Source organism: Camelus ferus, chromosome 15, assembly GCF_009834535.1.
Source record: "Camelus ferus isolate YT-003-E chromosome 15, BCGSAC_Cfer_1.0, whole genome shotgun sequence".
Classification (NCBI taxonomy): domain Eukaryota; kingdom Metazoa; phylum Chordata; class Mammalia; order Artiodactyla; family Camelidae; genus Camelus; species Camelus ferus.
The window spans coordinates 40,046,668-40,067,492 of NC_045710.1; the positions used below are offsets into that span (position 1 = coordinate 40,046,668).

Genomic DNA, 20,825 nt, shown 5'->3' on the forward strand with positions numbered 1-20,825 from the left:
GTAAGTTAAATACTGAGTACATACTGTGGCTACATTATTTAATACATAATTCTTTAGTTTAGCCAAGCTATCATTGTGGAGAAAAGTATATCTGAAACTGGGAAAAGAGAGCAGAACAACCTTGGTAACAAAAATGTTAGGTATACTACAGTTGTGTAAATTTCATTTGCAATCACAGACATTCAGTAAATACCTTTTCTCTCTAGTCTTCTTCTATCTTTTTATCTCTATTTTCCTTACTCTATATTTGCACCCCTTAAATACCTCTAACTCATGACTATCTCCTAAATAACATTTAGACCTAAAAAACACTTTATAGAGATTATCTAGTTTCAGAAATAAATCAGAAAACTAAGTCCAAAGTAATTACTCTCTTTCAGCCTGTCTCTTACAGGATTATTCAGGAAAACAAAGAAAAGACCAATAGAAAAATGTTTCAGGAATGTTATCTATAAAACCCATGTGTATAATAAATCATTGTTTTTATTGTATTGTCTGAGTATATTCCTGATTCTGTTTTCACAGCAAGTACTCAAACTAAAGAAGATTCATTTTCTCCCCTCCTCAGTTCATTACAGTAATATTTTATTAAAAACCTTGGATTTTAATCTGATGACAATTATTTAAGAAAGATCTCAATATTACTACTGAAAATGTATGTAAACTTTAAAAAGGTACAAATTTATAGTGCAAGCCAATTGTTACATGATAATATATAACTTGGATTATACTTTGGGATGCATGTATAATCACAGTATTTAATGAGCACTTGTGATTTCAGTGCCACTTTAACAAGTTTTACAATGTAAATATTATCTTTGTCCCTGACAGAGTTGTTACCAAGTTTCTCTTTGTTCTTTAAAGTGACTTTAAATAAAGTTTTAAAGTTTCTTTTGAAATTTTATGTCCAACATTCCTCATATGATATTTCAAAATTTATTCAGTTGCCAGAAAGGTCTATAGTCTCCTTTGCATGAAGCTCCTCTAAGAAATAGCAAATTTAAAAAATTTAGAATTGTGGTTTGCCCAAAATCTTTTAATAACTTTTTTGCCAAAAAAAAATTTATTAAGTTTCAAATTAAGTTTTTTCAGCCTCTGAATATAAAAAAGGGAGCTGTTCAATTTTTATACACCAAAAGTATCAGATGAAATTATTTTAGGAATCTGGGGAAAAGGGAAATATGCAATTTAGGTATGCTAGAGAAAGTATTTTGGAAAATTTACAGAAAAGTACTTCAATACCTGAAATTAACCTCCCTGTCAACAGAGATCCTAAAGATAGGGGAATGAAAATATTCTGCATCCTTTTATATAATTGTGGTCCTTTATGTTTACAAATCTTTGCTACAATTACATGGGATTTGAGGGGATTTCTAGTTGACTAGTAGACTCTTCTAGATACTAGATTTAGTAGATCTAGTAGACTCATTAGCAAATCCAACAGAATAGTGAGAGTTCTTTGACAGGACAGGCTGATACCCTGGTACTAAAAGCCTCTTTCAGTTTCCAATCTACACTGAACCTATTGGGAGTTATTTTAGTAATCAATCAGAACTGGAAAGTTCCTACTTCTTTAGAATTATCAGATACTACATCACAGTTTATCCATAAAGTTCTGGAATTGGAGACCAGGATAACTGCTAAGTACTCAAGACATAGACCTAGAGAGCAATAAACTTTCAATTACAAGGCTTGGATTTCCCATTTGATTCATAATTAATCTGAGTTAGAGTCATACTGACATCTGTTAGGGTCATGAAAATAGGCCCTTTGACCCCAAGAAGGTGATCTCTTTATATGAGAAGGGCTTCCCTCAAGTGAAACTGACTGATAAGTCCTAATCTCTACTCCCGTGAAAAACTGTTGAATATTTAAAGGCGGATTTACAGAAAATTACACAAATCAAGAAAACCAGTTACTTGAGGAAAATAGCATTTTTTTAAAAAGAAAAATGTAGTGATTACATTATGACTACCTGGCTCTGAAAGAAACATTATATGTGAATACTGACTGCTGATTTAACTAAATTTGTAATAAGTAAATAAATTAGAAATACAGGGTAAGAAGATACAAAGATATGGTATTAAAAAACCTAAAAATCTCACCTACCTACCATTATCAGGAAATCAATAGATAATGTCTGAAAGAGATAAGTCAAGAAATCTAGGGTAGACATACTACCACTATATTGGGGGTTAAATGACAGAAGAAACTGCTTTAAAAAAAAGTTAAAAGTTTTTACTTTGGGGGACAGAACTGAGATGTGAGTTAAATTAGGGCGGGGACTACTGTTTTTCATCATGAACCTTTTTGGTCTTAACTAATTCTTTTAGCCATGTAAAACATTCTTTAAAGAGGGAAAAAACACTGACAAAAAAGTTCTATTTCAAGAAGACTTCTATTTTATTTACTTCTAGGGAAAAATATGAGGTTATATATGTAGAATTCAATGCTAGAGATTCAGAGTCATAAGATGTATGAGACAATGCATAAACATAAGAAAATAAAACAATATAAAACATTTCTTCTGTAAAAAGTATGCATTCTATGTAAAGACAGAAAGCACTCCATTTCTGCATGTGTTTTAAGGTTTATTTCTTCATACAATCAAAGTCACAGTACAGCTTTAAACAAACTTGATAATATGAGTCCAGAATTCTCTAAAAAGAAATTATAATCTATTCAGTATTCCAAATATTGTCTTCCTTTCATGTTTAATATTTAAAATGCTAAACAAATATTAACCCAGAATAGATGGTTATAATTAATGAAGTTTTGATTAAGTTCTTTTTGAAAGCATACGTTAAAAAAAAAAAGACTTTATCTTTGGAAAGGCCTTTTTCTAAAATAAAAGATGAGCTATTGAACAATTCCCATGTGGTATGTGAGCAAGTACCTTTCTAATCACACATAGCTATTTCCAAGTCAACATAATCTCAAATCAACCATTTCCTCTTAAAAGATGAAAACTGAAAAATGTTTTAGAGGCAGACAGTCTACCAATATAGCTCAAACCTGTCCAGCCAGAAGTTAAATGCAACATGGCAGTAAAAGACAGCCTCAAGCAGTTTCACATTTATAAATAACCTACTTATGACAAGTTGAATTAATCTCAATAAATAAGCAATAGTATTATCTACCACTATATATAGTAATATTTACATTAAAGTAAAAAAATGAAGGAAAAATTAGCAATTATGCAGCGTTAATATTCTAAGATTTGGTCCTTATATAACCGAGGATTATGTCTTTACTTATTCATTGACTAATATCTATGAGAAACAGAAATCTGATAGTTTTAATGGCTTTATGCTCTTCTACCCAGACTGCAAACCTGTTATGTATCCTCTTGGACCATCTGTTTAGTATCGCTGCTTATGTTTTAGATCATGCAACTTTAATTTAAATCTAGTTGTATAGACTTTTTAAAAAAATTTTGATATATTTTATATCATAACATACAACCACGTAGTATTTGCATATCACAACAAAACAATCTGAAATAACTAAGTTACTTGCATATCTAAACTCCAATTGTGCATATACCAGAACAACAGCTTTATGAAAAATTATTAATTGGGTAAATATTACCATTTAGGATTATCCAAGTAGTCCTGATAGGTATCAGGACTGATAGATATCCAGGTAGGATACCTTCGTCCTGATATCTTACTAATACCCAAGTAATAAGGTATCAGGGAAATATGTGTTTTTTTTTTTTTAAGTGTTCCTTTACTTTAGTATCTCCCTCTTTGCACAAACTCAATCACTGTGCATGATGGCCAACGATAAAACCTAATATTAATATAATCTCTTATATATGTACAGAATATTTTCACATATGTTAATTAATTTGATCTTCACAATGACTGAATAGTTACTCTTGGAGAGGTATGTGATATATAATTATGACAGAGATTATAGACACAGACCCCTTCATGTACTTTCTCATAATTTAAGATACATTAAGTTACCTCTTCAAAAGTTAAAGAAATATCTGTGACATTTTCTAGATAGCCCAAGATTGAGCTAGCAGTACAGCAATGATATACACTGATTTAACAAACAGAAAGAACTAATGCTTTGATTTAAATATTGCAAATGGACACAAAAAGAATAAAAGTCCAATACAATTAACTTTGGTTTTATCTGAATTGGGTAAAATCACTAAAGATCTACCCATTACTTCTTAAAATGTGACAACAGGAGCCTTTATAATATTAGTCTAGCAGTTTTCTAACTTTATGGTCTGAAGATCTCTTTTTACTCTTAAAAATTATTGTGAACTCTAAAGAGCTTTTATTTATGTGAGTTTATCTATTTATATTTACTATATTAGCAATTAAAATTGAGAATTAAAAATAATTTATTAATCTAAAAATAACAAACTCATTGTATGTTAACAAAGAGCATTTTTATGATGCCAAAAACAGAAAAATTTTAGTGGGGAGTGACATTCTTTTACAACTTTGTAAATCTCAAATCTCTTTAACGTTTGGCTTAATAGAAGATACCTAAATTCTGAAATCTGCTTCTACAATGTGCTGTGATACATTATTTTGCTCTAAGTACATGAAAAAAAGCAACCTCACACAAATAAGCAATTAGAAAAAGAATACTTTAATAAACTTTTCAGATACTTATTGATAATCTTTTTTGATACTACAAAAATTCAATAAGGTGGTATTTTTTAAAGCATAGGATGAAACGTGGAATCTGAAGCCTTATCAATGAACTGTTCTTACTGTTATACATTAAAATCCACTGGTTTACCTGACATGTTGAACGGATCTTTTACAGACGCATGATTTCTTATCATGCACTGGTCACTTTGAAACTTCTGGTTCATTGAGTTATATGAATTTTCCAAATACTGCACATTTTATTATTCAATATAGAAAAATCGTGATTAATATCACCTCTAATTTCATCAAAGAAGTCTTTAAATATTGAGAAGCTACCAAGTTCATGGTTTCTATAACTCAGTTTTATCACTGACAACACATGGTATCAACTATTTTCCTTGAAATGACAGGCTCACTTTGCTCATTTTTTAGAAAGTGTCTGCCTAATACTCAAGCCTGAATAACTATAGTTTGTCTATAAGTTGTTCTTTCAAGCAAAAATAGTGTTCCACAAAATGAAGACTTGGTTGGCTTGCAACCCAAAAAATCATGAGTACTTTTCCTTGAGATAATCATCATACCTCATTATGCAACAGGAGTGTTTAATGCATATGTCCCATTTTGTCCTACAGAATGTTAAAAAAGACGTGTACTCAAAAGGTCAAGACTCAGTAAAACAACTTTTACTGCTTTATCAAGGACATTTTTAAGTGAAGCTGGATTTCTCTTTAACCTGCAAGCACACAGCTTGAATAACACAACTACCACCAGTACAATTTGGTACTACTTCTTGATTCATGCTAGAGTGTTGGCAGTTTTACTTACTTTTGCTTCTGTACCATTAGTGCTTTTGCAACGCAGGTAAAAAGGCAAATGGCATCTTAATATTAATATGAAAATAATTTTGACTGGACAGACAACTAGACCCCCAGGTGTATGTTGATTTCATTTTGAAAACAATAGCATTAGGCCAATCAATTCCTGTTCTTTATATGGAAATCTGAGGACTTAGTAATATGCTAATCAGTGCCTTCATGAAGTAACAGAATCTTCATTTATTCAGGGGTCAACCACATAGCTAGCAACCAAAACAAAACTTATTTACAGCACCAATGGTCATTGCTGATCTGTGATGGAACCCTTCACCCACTGTCCATAAGCCTTAAGACAGGGTCTCAGGGATTTGTTTTAATCAGTATTCTAGTGTAGTATTTGCTCCAGATCCAGTTAGTCCTAAAGACTCAAGAAATCTCAAACTGACCTGATGTGTAATTAGATATTTTCCTTGATCAAGGAACAGACTTAACTATTATAGCTTTCACTCCCACACTATCAGTTCACTAGAGTAAAGAAAGATCCTTAACATGAAGTCCATAAACCCTCCTAGAGTAATTTAAATAGTTCAGATTAATTATCAGTGACTGGTATCACTGTCATTTTCAAGAAGAAATAAAGCCCCCTAAAATGAGGAAAAACTTGAAAAAGTATTTTCCAAAGTATAATCTCTTCTAATTAATTAACTAAAATACACAGCCACAGAAACTTACCTCAAGTAAGACGTTTTAAAATTTGATAAGAAAATACTTTTTCATCATCAGTTTCTCTAATATTAAAAAATAGTCCCCATAACTCTAAGGATAACTCTAAGAATATGAATTCTATTAAAAGCAGAATAAGATTATCAAAATGCTGGTTTAATTTGTCCATTTGACTATATACCATAAAAGTGCTCCAAAAGGACCATAAGCTAACTTCATTGTAAGCCCACCAATTAAAGGCAAAATAATAGATGCCTATTTAAAATGCACTGCAAAGGACTCGCAGAAATGAAAGAAATACAATAAAAAGTAAAACAGAAGAGAAAAAACAGCCACACACAGAACAAGTGTACTATTGAAAAAGATGTGATAAACTGAAAACCAAGTTAGAGGAAAGGCACACAAACAGGGAGGTAAAGAATTATTAATAGACAAGTTAAAGAAGTTTGCAATATGGCCTACAAATGGCCCAAGGGGAATAAACTGTTTTGGGGATCGCCAATTTAATAAAGTGGGTCACTAGTTTTTAAAAGACAGGAACAAATGAGTAAGATTTTAGAATATTTTAAAAGTGGGTGGGAACAACAAAGATGAATAATGTGATGTTCAAAAAAATGTACAATACTCAATAAATAATGAACTTAATTTCTCCAGAAATTTAGGAATTTAGAATTTAATTTTTTAAATAGAATTAAAAACAAAAAAACCTCTGGAGAACTGTGCAAAGATGACCAGAATAAATAACTCAGTAACAACCTATATCTTCAGAATAATATGTAATACAAGAGTAATTACATGAATATTCAGAAAAATTTGAGCACAGCTATACATAAACTCTGAAACACTACTTTGACCTCTATTAGCATAGACAAAACTCTAAATTCTTACAATGAACAGAAGTATGCCATTAAAAAAAAAAAAAAGAAATCTGCTATAAAGATGGCTAAATTCTAACAAATAGTTAAAATGCAACCTAATTTTCAGGTAATTGTTAAATCTCCCAGGTAAGCTATATCCTGTAAATGTAGACTTTAAGCATTCCAGCAGCCCAAAAGAACTGTAATAACACATCCTAAAACTATTTTACTACATAAATTCAAAACTGAAATATGTACTAATAGTAACAAGAATTTAAACAACACAAATATATAGGAATTTAAATGTTTCTAATACAAAATTAGGCATCACTGTCAAAAATACATGGCTATCTTATACATTTAAATGTTTTTAGCTGGAAATTAGGAAAAATAAAAAGAAACTAAATATCCTTATCTCCTCTTGCAAAACTAAGTATCCAAACTTCATATCATTTGTCTTATAAATACATAATTTTAAATACAGTTTGTTCAGCTTTAACGTTGGCATCATCTTTCATTCTTCCTTTTCACACACTGTATTTAGAATTCCATCAATTCTTTTGCAATAGTTCTTGAACTTGCTCCCTCTTCAATCATACAGCCCACATTGACCTAGGACCTTACCACCAAAAACATAAATGACATCCATCACTACCCATCTATCTTCTTTACCTGTTCCTCAAGCACTAATACAGTGTTAAATTCCATTGATCCAATGATGTATTCTCAGTACTTACAATACTATAAGCAGTATATGCTCAATAAATACTGAATGAACAAATGAATTTCTATTCTGCAAACTAATGTTCCTGAAATAATACATTTAATCTGCCAATAAGGAATTTTAAATGGCTCTCCAGTGCCTGCCATATGCAGCCTAAATTATACTAGTTAATTTTTAGGTTTTCCATAATCTGGCCTACTCTAGCTATGCAATTTTATATTCGACTACTCCCCAGCTTGGATCCTCTACTAAGACTAGTGCCCTCACCATCTTCCAGATAATACACATACATAATATACTTTTTCCTCAAGCTGCTTCCCTAGCTTAAAACACCCTCCTCCCCTCATCAATGGCTACCGAAGTTCAGTAATTCAAGGTATAATCAAATATAGTTTCCTCCCTATTTAGGTTTCCCTAACTATCCATCATTCAAGAGGCCAAACCAAACTTCTAACTAACTTCTAAACTTATAACTTCTGAACAGTAGGGTTCTGTAACGTACACCCACCAACACACACTGAAAAGACACATATAAAATTCAGAAGGAAGGAAGGAAGGAAGGAGGGAGAGAAGGAAGGAAAGAAGGAAAGGAAGGAAGAAGCTAGTAACCAGAGATTTGTTTTCAAATACAAATACATGCCTGGGATGATTCATTATTCACTAATAGATTCATCTTAGTCAGTTATATACATTCAATACTTAACACAAAAACTTAAGTTTAAAATGAGATACTACAAGATTCTGAATCATCACATGTATATTCTATTTACAAAGATAGAAATACAGTTTAATTCATTTGCAAAAATTTTAAACAAAGAAATGGAGAAAATTAGGTTAACCTTCAATTATGAGTAAAGTCAACACTCCACTTTCCCTGAATATTCAAATTAACTAGGATTTTACTATGGTTCACCCTTTTTTAAACCAGTCTTGGGAAAAATAGTTCGGAGTACTGCCTCCATTGGTTTTTCTCCACAACTTCTCATCCTCCACAACCTGGTAAAAATCCAGGTCTTAATCAACTAGGACCCAGCACCTAAAACTAAATCATCATCCTTGGTCCTTCACCACTCAAGGGAAAAGGTATAGTCATGTTGTCAATGATAATGTGAAGTTCAAAAAAAAATTTTTCTAGCCTTCACTAGGAAAGTAAGTCGCATTAAGAATACACCAATTGGGGGGTGGGTGGGGTATAGCTCAGTGGTAGAGTGCATGCTTAGCATGCTCAAGGTCCTGGGTTCAATCCCCAGTACTTCCATTAAAAAAAAAAAAAGTAAATAAATAAACCTAATTACCTTCCCCCACTAAATAAAAAAATTTTTTTAAACTCTAAAAAAAAAAAAAGAAGAAAGAATACACCATTTAAAAATTTCCCAGAAAAACTACTGAGATGTTCCACAAAGTTTAATTTTTAATACAAGGATTATTGTAATCAAAGTTTCAATTACCAGTCTTTATTATCCAGTTTTCTATTTTAATTCAAAATACTAATGCCTATCTCTAGTAGTAATCAAGAGACCATAGCTTCAAAAATAATAAGGAAATAAGTTCCTTCTCAACTTTATTCACTCTAGTCCATTTTATCCACCCAGTACCATGGTCTAACTTTGGCCCTAGATCACCATTCAGAGACACAACCTACAAAATCTCAAATTCTGAAAGTCCCCTCTGACATCAACATCCTACACCACTCTGTTTCACTCCTTCTAAACCCACCTTCCTTCATCCTTATTGCAAAGTCTAACTCTATCGGCCTGCAGCTGATGACACTCCTCACTTTAATGCTCACACTCTATTCATTTTAACTACTCACCTGAAAATATTCTCGCCCACGTCTACCTGTCAATCCTCAGTTATGCATAAACTCCACTGGTCTTTTGTCAATTTCTGAGCGCTAAGCATTACTGTGTAAGTTGCTCTACCATGCTGATTGGCTTCACTACAAATGTGTGGTTTCCAAATCTCAAGTAAGCCATCAACCCTGCATGACAATACTTGTATTCATCTTTAACTGAGTCTCTTTGTGATTTCCTCCCAGCAGCCTTGTGAAATTTTCCACTTTCCTCAAACCTCCAGCCTTTTAATGTTCCTGTTCCCTAGGATATGTCATTGGCTCTCTTATATATTTTTTTTCTGACACCCATAGTCCTTAGTTTCTATTACAAACTTAAAAGCTAATTCTCATATCTCTACATCTCTATATCTCTATTCTAGACCTTTCTCCTGAGCACCAGACCTATGCATATCACCTGCCCACAAGATATTTCTCACTGTTAACCAGACATTCCAAAATAAACTCAAAATCACTTTCTACACTTCCCCTCCCCTCAACTTTTCATCCTCCTGTAATGCTTTACTTACAAAGGCACTACAACCATTCTTCACTCAAGTAAAAAACTTGATAATCATCCTAGACACATCCCACGCTCATTCTCCATACCAAACTGGTAACCAAGTCCAATAACTTCAGCATTCTCTCTCTTCCTTATTATTTCTACATCAGTGCAGTTTTTCTCTCTGTTCTGGCTTTCATAAGCACCAACATCAGTCCTTCTAAAACGCAAATGCTATCTGTTTCAATTCCTTCAATATTCTGTAGCCTATAGTACTGTTTTTCAAGCTGGGGTAAAGTAGTGAGTGAAATCTTTTAAAGAAACAAAATTATCCAGAATCTGTGAGTATCTGTCCATAGACATCATAAGAGTCCAAGGCCCCTACTTGAAAAACTGGCTTAATAAATTAGTTTTAGTCTATGAAAAAAAATCTTTCAATTGTGAATTTTCACTGCAAAAGAATTGTTATTATTATCTCTTGAAAAATAATTTAGATTACTGAAATGAAAACACAAAAATTAGAAGTCCTAAAGACCCCCAAGAATACCTGTGGACCCAGTTTAAGAAACACTAATTGTAATGGTTAATTTTATGTGTTTACTTGGCTAGACCACGGTGCCCAGATATTTGGTCAATTATTATTCTGGATGTTCTATGAAGTTGTTTTCTGGACAAGATTAACATTTAAATCAACAGACTTTGAATAAAGCAGATTGCCCTCCATAATGTGGATGGGCCTCATTCAATCATCTGAAGGCCTTAATGAAACAAAGACTGACTTTCTGCTAGAAAATTGCCTTGAACACAATGCAGTTCTTCCCTCAGTTCATGTAGGCCTACCCCATCAGATTTTGGACTAACCAAGCCTCCACAATCTGAGCCAAATCTTAAAAATAAATATACACCTGCCTCCCTCCCTCTCTCTAAATACATACACATACACACACACACACTCACACCCTGTTGGTTCCGTTCTCTGGAGAGAACCTGAAATAATACACCTCTTTACAGGAAAAAAAATCTTCTTAACATGCTGTCTTAAGGACAGCTTCCCACTCTCCAACTCTTCAAATTCATTTACCATGTACAAGAAGCATACAATCTCTGTTTTGGCCATACAAAATAACATACTGTTACCTGATTCCACCATTTTAATTCACATTTTCAAACTTCTTTTCATGATATTTTCTCTCTTTAAAATGTCCTTCCTCCTACTCCCACTATTTATGACTCCTATTCACCCAGTTGCTCCTACTCAACTTTTATGTCCCAATTCAAGCATTCCCTCTTCAAGAAACCTTTCCTCCTTATAAATAATAACCTCTCTCTGTGCCAACACTGTACCAAGAACATAATCCACTATTCAGCACATATGTCACACTGCAATTTGTTTACATGCTTGTCCCTCTTAGTAATGGACAAAGACCATACCTTATTTAGCATCACATCCACAGCACCTACCAGATAGTTTGTCATAATAGACTTTGTCACAGAATAAGCACTCAGAAACGATTAAATAAATGAACTTATCTTTTGAATGCACCATCCCTTCATCCTTCTCACTAAGTACTGTATTTAGATCTTGGCAAAAGTGATCTCTGCCCCGAGTCCCATTGTGGCCCTCTTCAGGACATGCCCCTCACCTCTGGACAAGAAGTCCACAGAAATAAGAGGATGTACCCATATGCTCCTTTTCCTTGATGACACTCCATTCATCTGGAACTCTGGAATTTCTTGTTCAAATATCTCTAATCCAATTTCAGGACCTGCACCGGCCTCTTTCCCAGATCTCTCCTGAGGGTGGAACTTGCTACAGACATGTACAACCTTGGGTCAAGGAGCAGCAGTTTGGAGGAGGGAGTACAAGAGCTTGGACTCAGGCATGCATGCAAGATGTCCATAGGAATGCACAGAAGACCTCTTTGTGGTGTCAGAGTTAGGGATGGGGACTGGAGGTTGGGTCCCACCACTTCTGATACAGAACTTTGAGCTTATGAATTCTAAATTCCACAAATTCTTAACTTGAATTTTAATTGTAAGGCTATGAACAAAAATCTCAATATGTTGAACATCATCAGGAAAGTTACTGGAAACCAAACTAAAGGTATGACGTGTATTCTAAAACCACATAAACGTCTTCTTAGCGCAGTGGGCAGCATGTCAGTCTCATATAAAACCACATAAAACCATGGACTATGACTTGTTCATCTTACCACCTCACCTGAGCAAGATATAACAGAGGTGGGGGAAAGATCCAATAAAGGTAATTAAAATAAATAAGGAGACGGAGAGAAAATACAAGAAAAATTAAAATGTAAAACAAACTAAATTGTACAATATTAAACTAGAGAATGTCCTCAAAATTTTTATATAATAAAAGTATATAACATCTTCATTCATTCCTTTGACATTTACTGAAAACTTATGATGTACAAAATCTATGCTAGGCACTGGTGATAACATAACACAAAATCTCTAGCCTCTAAATGCTAACTCTCTAGTAGTCACAGCACTTTACCAATTTGGTAAAGTAGATAAGGGATCATAGGGGAGAGATTAATTAACTCTGCCAAGGGAATTCACAGGGTGTTAAAGGATGAGTAGGAATTTGCTAAGCAAAAAAAGGGGAAGGAAAGCCTAGGGGAAAATTATTATTATTACAACAGAAATAAAAGATATCAACCGCTAACATTCATTGAGCACTTGCTATATATCCTAAGCATTGTGCATAAATCATCTTATTTGATTCTCATAATAACCGTGTCATCCTCTTTTTATCCTGTTTATAAATGAGGAAATTGAGAAGTAAAGTGAGGTGAGACCAACAGAGATCATTCAAAACCAAGCTATGAATGATCATGATTTCTTTGAGGCAACATAAAAAGCTGGTATGGTATAGCACAGGATAATAACAATGACAAAAACCAGCACTGGGGATACAGTGGTCAACAAAACAGAAAATAGATACTATCCCTGCCTTAGCAGAGATTATGTCTACTCCAGGAAGGAAACATTATCTCCCATTTTAGAGATGTAGAAACTGAGATGTGAAGATGCTAAGTAAATTGTTTAAGGTCACACACTGTGTGTGTGAGAAGTGACATCAAGTCTGTCTCATTCAAAGCCCAAATTCATTACACTTTACCCACAGCCTCTCTATTATTCACTCAACAGAAGTGTATTAAAAACCTACTGTATATCAAGCACTACGTTAGGAAGAGAGAGATAAAAGATATAGTCCTTGGCATCAAGGAATTCACAGGTTAGTCAGCAGGGTCAATCACACCAGGAACTGCTATTATCAAGGTTTACTCTCTATATATAGGGTCCTAGAGAAGCACAAGGAGGAGTACTAAGCCCAGCATCAGCCAGGGAATGGCACAGAAGTTAAAGAAAGCAATAGAGAGGAAGTGGAAGAGCGTTCTAAGGAAAGGAAGAGTGTGTAGAAAGGCACAGAGACATATGAGAACACTGCTTGTCTTAGGGAACTGTAAATCTGCTCAATCTCTGGCTATGCTCTGAGGATTGGTACTATGCAAAGATGAAAACAGAGAATCAGGCAGCAGCCAGACCTCAAAGGAGTCTAGACACTTAAGTAATGTGCTTACTCTGAAGGCAGAAGAAATTTATTGAACCATTTTAAAGGTAAGAGTAGCACGATAAAATCTGTTTTAGAGAGTTTCATATGATCACAGATGAGAAGACAACTTGAAGAGGGGCAAGCCAAACATAAGAAGACCAGTCAGGGGCAACTGCATTAATCCCAGACTCAGAGACACATGTGAGAAATGTTTGGGAGGTAAATCACAAAACTAGTAGACAGCAACTCTGACTACATTATGAATGTGTTTTTAAAGAAGCAACAAAGACCATACCAAAATTCAGAGTCAATGCCATACTTGGTAAGACAGCTTATGTATTTTGTAATCACTTTACAGCTATTATAGTCATGAAGTTAGCACAATCTACTTTTGAATCTTAAGCACTGACAAAACTAAGGAACATTTATCAACTTCCTCTATTAAATGGTTTCTTTAGGTACACTTTATGAAGCTGCTTCTCAGGAAATACTTTAGCAGAAGCTGGATGACCATGTGTCATATAAAAATGATTTTCAGAGTAGATGACTTCTAAAGTCCCTTCAAATTCAAGACTCTAAAAGAAGAAATACCATAACAAGTATTTCACAATTACTAGGTATTTCAAGTACAGATCTCTATAGCTATCTAATGGGGCTGAATCACAGAGAGTAATTCCAAATACTATTTTGATACTATTAAAAATTTTTTTTGGTACTTAAAACCCTAACATACTATGTTTTCAACTGCTTTGGTAGTATGAACAGGATTACGAAATCAACTACAATGTCACAAATTCCTTAAAAATTCACAGCAAGTAATATTCTAAATTGGCTGCAGGACTGCATAAAATCTCAAACAGGAAAATGATTATTTCCACTTCACTGTCACCAAGCCCTATGTCTGATAACTAGCACTGAGGAAAAAGGACTTCATTTGGTTGAAGTAGGAAAATGCCCTGCAGCATGCAGAAGAGCTGGCCCATCATTCCAGATCTTTAAAATAGCTTCCCCTTCCCATTAGTTAAAGAGGACGGATGTCATGTCACAAGCTCTTACAGAGGTTCTTTGATTCAAGGAGCTACTCAGTGAAACCCAGGACTGATCCCTGCATACAGTGAATCCCAAATCAGTGAACAGACTCTGAAATTATACAGCAGTCAGTAAAATGGCATAAAGAAGTCAGTTCTTTACTTTCAGATTCTAGGCCGTCACTAAATTAATCAATATTCTTACCCTTAATAAACACTTTAGGTGAAAAAAATAATAATTCTACCGTAAGAATCCTGTAACAAAATTCTATGTCACATCTGAAAGCAGAAATACAAGACTGGCAGGGCAAAAATATAATTATAAGCATATAAACAGATTTCCATTTCTGGCCAAGACGGAATAACAGGAACCAAATTTACCCTCCTGCTTGAAACAACTGGGGGGAAAAAAGACAAAACATATGAAGCATTTTTCAAAACAATGGACATCAGCAACAAAGGACAATAGATCCCTAATAGATGGGAAACATACAAGATGAGTCCTACAACTGCCCCACTTTATTGCCTTGAAAGAGTTTCTAGGCCACAGAACAGGAATAGGGAACCTAGGCAGAGCACAGTGGTCTCCCTGAGTTGAAACAGAACTTAGTCTGGAGACAGCAAGACTGTCATATACAAGGCAGAGTGCCTGAGACAGAGCTACACAGAAAGTTCCAGAGACGTGCAGAGGGTACACCCCAAGTCTTCAGCTGAGTACTTATCAGTGTATACTACCCATGGACAGTGAAAGAACCACCAAAAAGGATTAGAGGGAACACCACCCAGTTCCTGTTCTCACCAGAGTACTCAGAAGGGTTTTGCCTCAACAGTGCAACAAAGACGAAGTGGTACTGCCTAGCACAACTTAAAAGCAAGATCTGAAAAGATCAAATTGTTTCCAAGTAATTTAACTGCATTCCAGAACAAAGCTCAAGAATATTTTTAATGGAATACAAAAACATCCAGCACCCAACAAGCTAAAATTTCACATGTCTGGCATCTGGTAAAAAATTACCATGCATGCAAAAGCAAGAAAACACAATTCATAATGAGGAGAAAAATCAATCAAATCACACAGCTGGTATTAGTAGACAGGAACATTAAGCCAGTTATAATTGTAGTCTGTATGTTCAAGAATCTAGAGAAGAAAACAGCATGAAAGCTATAGACATGAAGGATATAAAAAAAGACTGAATTTCTAGAGATGGAACTACAACATCTGAAATAAAAAATACACTGGTTGGGATTAATAGCAGGTTAAATATTGCAGAAAAAAAAGATTAATGAATTTAGCAAGATTATCCAAAATGAAACTGAAAAAAGACTGAAAAAACTGAACATCAGTGAACATCAAGCAGTCTGAAATACAAGTAACTGGACTTCCAAAAGAAAGGATGAAAAGAAATATATATGTTTAAAGAAATTGGCCAAAATTTTTTTCCAAATTTGAACTACAAACCCACAGATCCAAGAGGCTCAATAAACTCCAAACACAAGAAATATGAAGAAAAACACATAAAGTTGCATTTACAAAGAGTTCTCACCTGCAAATTCTATAACCAAATGTAATCCAGAAATTACTTACACTGAGGTTAACTTTAAGGTTAACCTATTGGGTACAGTTTCAGCTGACAATTTGATAGAGTACTTTACATCAAACATTAATTTGAGTAAAGTGCTTAACAGAAATCTTGATTTCAAAATTAGCAAAATATAGCTTTTAAAATTATACTGTTACCCTATTAGGCAAATAATTAGGTAATAAACTAAAATATATTTGTGTTGATCTTATTTTAGTAAATTTTTTTTAATATTAAAACATACTTTTTAAAAAATTTCCTTTTCCTTTAATTTATATAGGTCATCCACAACAGAAATAGGACACTGAAAAAACTTTTAAAGAAACTGAGAGGTGGAACTGAAAACAGAAGCAGATTTGAGGTTTGGAATAGAGCTGGTCCTCCCCAAAAAACAACCTGGTAACCACTATTTTGGGACACCATTACTTCAAAATATACATATATATTATTTTAAGTATAAAACTGTACCCAAAGTGGAAACAAGCAAAAGTGCCTGTTTTTAGCACCACAGACAACTCTTCAGAATTTAAAAAAAAAATCTTTTTTTTTTTTTTGGAAAAAGAATTATTCAAATTAAAACCATTAAAGGGAAAAACTAAAGTATTTTCCTATTTTTGTGAACATACCTTTTTTTTAGGGTTCAGCATACAAATTCAAAATTTTCTGTCTAAAAACAAACAAGAAGAGAGATATAGGGGAACAAGTTCTGAGTATCTACTGTAATGGCTACCCTTCCTGTCATCTGTGTTCCCTAAAATAGAAGTCAGTTTAATTATTCTACCATTTTGGTTAGGAAATAGTGGGATATTTCAAAGATTAAAAATAGTTCCATAGGAGAGCTGCCAAAAATATATTAATTATCCCTAGAAATAATTAATATCCAAATTCCCTTTTACTTTCTTTAAAATATATACCACATTTAGATAACATATATTTCTTTGGGTGCCTATACAAATAAACACTTTTGGAAAATATGTAGTAGTATAATACAGTATTTCCCTGTAGGATCAATTAACACATACATGAAGAACAGCATACAAATCTCTCCAAGCATACAGACCACAAGTATCTGAGTACACAGACTGAGAAGTTACCAGAAAACAGTAATTTAAGGATTTGACTTATACCTTCTTTTAGGTAAAAAAATCTGAAAAAAACCCTAATATCAAAAAACATAAAACTGACCATTTATATGTTATTAGTCTATTAACAGCAGACTTATTCTCTGCTAACAATTATTTATTAATAATGCACTAAATTCCCACATATATAAAAAGAAAGCCCTGAATTTGAAAGTTCCAAACTACTCTTGTAATGAGGTTGTATTCAAGAGAAAGAAGGCTAAATACACATTTTGAGCACACCTGTAATATTCACTACACTGATGTGCTGAGAATGTATGCATGCCACAATACATATAATGGATAAAAATGTAGTTTTTATTTCACTGACTCAGCTACCAATATGATTTCGATATTCAATTGCCACTTCACAAACACTTTCCTACTTAATATAAACCAAATATCATAAACATAAGACAAAGATTTACCTAGTAAATCATTATCTAATTGACATCAAGATTTCAATCTTCTGCATTTCAAAACTAGCTCTAATACTGTAAAATGATCCCCCAAATATTAACCTAATAATTCACAAATAAATCACCTAGACTTTAGTTATTATATGCATTTTAATTACTTGCTACAACAGTCCTCACCAATTAGAATTGCTCTTTGAAATTCTCTCCTCTGAAATCTGTTATTACTTCACCAGTTTCAAATTTTGAGCCATTTATTTTTAGACACAAAGGTTAATAAGAAACATTTCTGCACCAAATGCACATAACTTTACAGTAAAGGCCTTTCCCCCCTTAGGAAACTATTCTAATTCTCCCTCTCATCTTACCAAATTATCAAGGAGGACACAATGTGGTTTGAATTTCAGCACTGAATACAGTAAGTCACAATACTTGATTTACAAAATAAAAAATAAAAGTTTCACAATTTTAACAGGTATAATTCCTAGTTTGTGATAAATGGGCTGGGCATGTTAAAATTATCATTCCTTTCAAGGTCCAATTCTTAAACTACCTAAATTTTTCTGGCCAAAGAATTAAATTCGGATCTTAAAACATAAAGTAAGTTCACAGTATGCATTTTTTCAGGGAAAAAAAAAAAGTTGCCTAAGAAGAAAGAAAAGAATACTTACATTTGGAGCATGACCTGGTTCAAGAAAACCCCATCCACCAAAGCCACATATTCATCCAGGTTGGTCCCATTTCCTGCAGCCAGAGGTCCAAACGTTTTAACCTAAGAACAGAATGATGATCATCACGACAGAACGCCCACCTCCATCTCTGCAGCCACAAATAATGCCGCAAAATATGCAATAAATAACACCCTACTTACCCAAGTGACCAAGGGGCTGGTCATGAACTGCTCCAGAAGGGGAGTAAAAATCTCGTTCTCCATTTTACAGAAAATGTATTTGAAAAAAGGAACTACCACAAAAATCAGCCTAGGAAATTGGTCACTAAACGGTGAAGAATTAAGTAGAAATCAATGAAAGTCCATTTTGGCACGGGAAAAAAATCCCATTGTGGAGGGGAGAAAAACTCTCCCTCCTCAAAAAACACCCCAGAGGAAAACGAGCCGAAATCCCGAGAAGTGGCTTCGACAGCAGCCACGAGCGGCAGGCTGCTCTGGAAATGTCTGTACCGGGCGAGGAGGGGCAGAGAAAAGGCATCTGGAGGAGGAAGAAGGGAAAAAGGGCTGGAGCAGCAAGACAAAAAGCCCGTCAAGGTTGCCCAGCTCCTGGAGGAGCCAGACCAGCAAGGCTGCCCCCAATGAATTAATCCCAAAGTGGGCTAATTGAAATCCCACGATTGAGACTATGTTAAGGGTTCCGAGCCCCAGGCGACCTCCGCGTTCGGCTCAACACGTTCCACCCACCAGTGGGCATGGAGCCGCTTTGACCCGCGGAGCCTCGCCTGCCAGTAGCCCCTCACCAACGACAGGCAGGGCTCGCCCCTTCCCCCCGAGCAGCCACCATCCCTCCGCCGCCCTCGAGCCTCGCTGCCTGTCCCCTTCCCCTCCCAGGGGGTGGGGGCTTGAATCCTGTCCCTAAGCCACCAATTTCCTGAGCCCTGCCAAGCCTTTTCAGTGCGACTCTGGGAAGCCCTGGCACAAAATCACCGCCGCGCTCCAGCCTCCTCCTCCGCCCTCTCTGGAGGAGCCGGAGTAACGGCCTCAGAACCGCAGTGCCGCATCACACCCCGCTCCCCGCCGCCCAACCCGCCGTCAAAGGGAGCGCGCTTCTCCCTCCGCGCCCATATCCTTCCGCCGACTCCCCGCCCCTCCGGCGCCGCAGCCTCTCGGTTGTAGGAGAAGAAAACCGCTGCATGAGCGCGCTCCCGAGCGCGCGCGCCCCCAGGCCGGCCCCGCCGCCGCCCAGATCCCGGCGGCGGGCGCGTCGTGAACACGCACTCGCTGCAGCTGCTGCGGTGGCCGGCACCTCGCTCGCGAGCAGGACGGTTGCCAGGGCCTTGGGGGGGCGGGGATGGGAAAGGCCGAGGAAGGGGTCTGTTGCTCTCTCGCTCTTGCCTAATTATGGTTTATTTCCTCCCCGAATGCCTTCTTTGATGTGTGAAGGAAAGAGAACGAAATCCCTCTCTTTTAAACATAAGGGGTGCAGACAACCTTTTCCGAACGGTTTGATTTGATCTGTTAAGCGTGCTTTCGCCAGCAAAACGGAAAACTCACTGCAGTAAATAGCAAAGGAGGCACTTCGGCCTCAAACTTGTGGGGTTTTTTTTTTCCTCCTTTTTTTCTTTCTCTTCTTCTTCAAAAAAATCCAGTCCACGAAAGCATGCATGCTCTTCAAAGTTGCAAGTGAATGTAGTAGGATTTTAAATAATCAAAGCTGTCTTTCAACACGTTGGTATTCCCTGACGGAGCAAACGCGATTCAGACATTGTTGTTGGACTATTTGGCGATTGAAGAAAAGCCAAACAAAATCAAGAGCTACTAAGAGGAAACATTTGGAAATCATCCAAGCTGGGTGACAAATAAACAGATTACATATTTGTCATAAATCTCAATGCTGTGCACGACTGGAACCATCAAAGTAATTTTAACAGTTCCCCAGCAAAATCAAATGTTACTCCTTCTCATTCTGAAGGAAAATAAAGACTTTTTTTCCCTGGGACAAAATGGCATGCAAAACAATTTTTTTTTGAGAAAATAAATATAGTATTATGGTTTTGCAATGTGTGCTGTTTACATTTACATAAATATCTACTTTGAGTACTTATATATTTTAAATTAGCACTGAACATGTTTTTGCCATAATACTGAATTAAGAAACAGCCCACTTTCTTAGTTAGGTTAAGAGCCTGGGCTCTAGAGTCTTCCTGACTGGTTCAGATCCAGTCTCCAACACTTACCAGCTGTGTGAGTCTAGGCAAGTCTCTGAACCTCTCTGCACTTCACTTTCTTAACTTGTAAAGCAGAGGTAATAATAGTGTTAAACCAAACGGCAACCTACAGTAAGTGCTCTGTA

General features: G+C 35.3%; 1 protein-coding gene across 10 annotated transcripts in view; it reads right to left on the minus strand.

Annotated features, from left to right (window-relative positions):
- The window catches only part of CCDC88A (coiled-coil domain containing 88A), a 104,968-nt gene extending 85,411 nt beyond the window's left edge, over nucleotides 1-19,557 (minus strand). For 4 of the 10 annotated variants that reach the window (XM_032497567.1, XM_032497570.1, XM_032497569.1 and 1 more), the window contains exons 1-2: nucleotides 18,674-19,557; nucleotides 18,474-18,574 (exon numbers count right to left, since the gene is read on the minus strand). In XM_032497567.1, coding sequence (XP_032353458.1) covers nucleotides 18,474-18,574; nucleotides 18,674-18,736 — 164 coding nt within the window. In that variant the 5' untranslated portion in view covers nucleotides 18,737-19,557. Of the gene's footprint in view, nucleotides 1-18,473; nucleotides 18,575-18,673 lie in introns of those variants that run through there. The other 6 variants (XM_006174455.3, XM_032497574.1, XM_006174456.3 and 3 more) reach the window with 4 other exon arrangements.
- Between the last annotated feature and the right edge of the window lie 1,268 nt (nucleotides 19,558-20,825).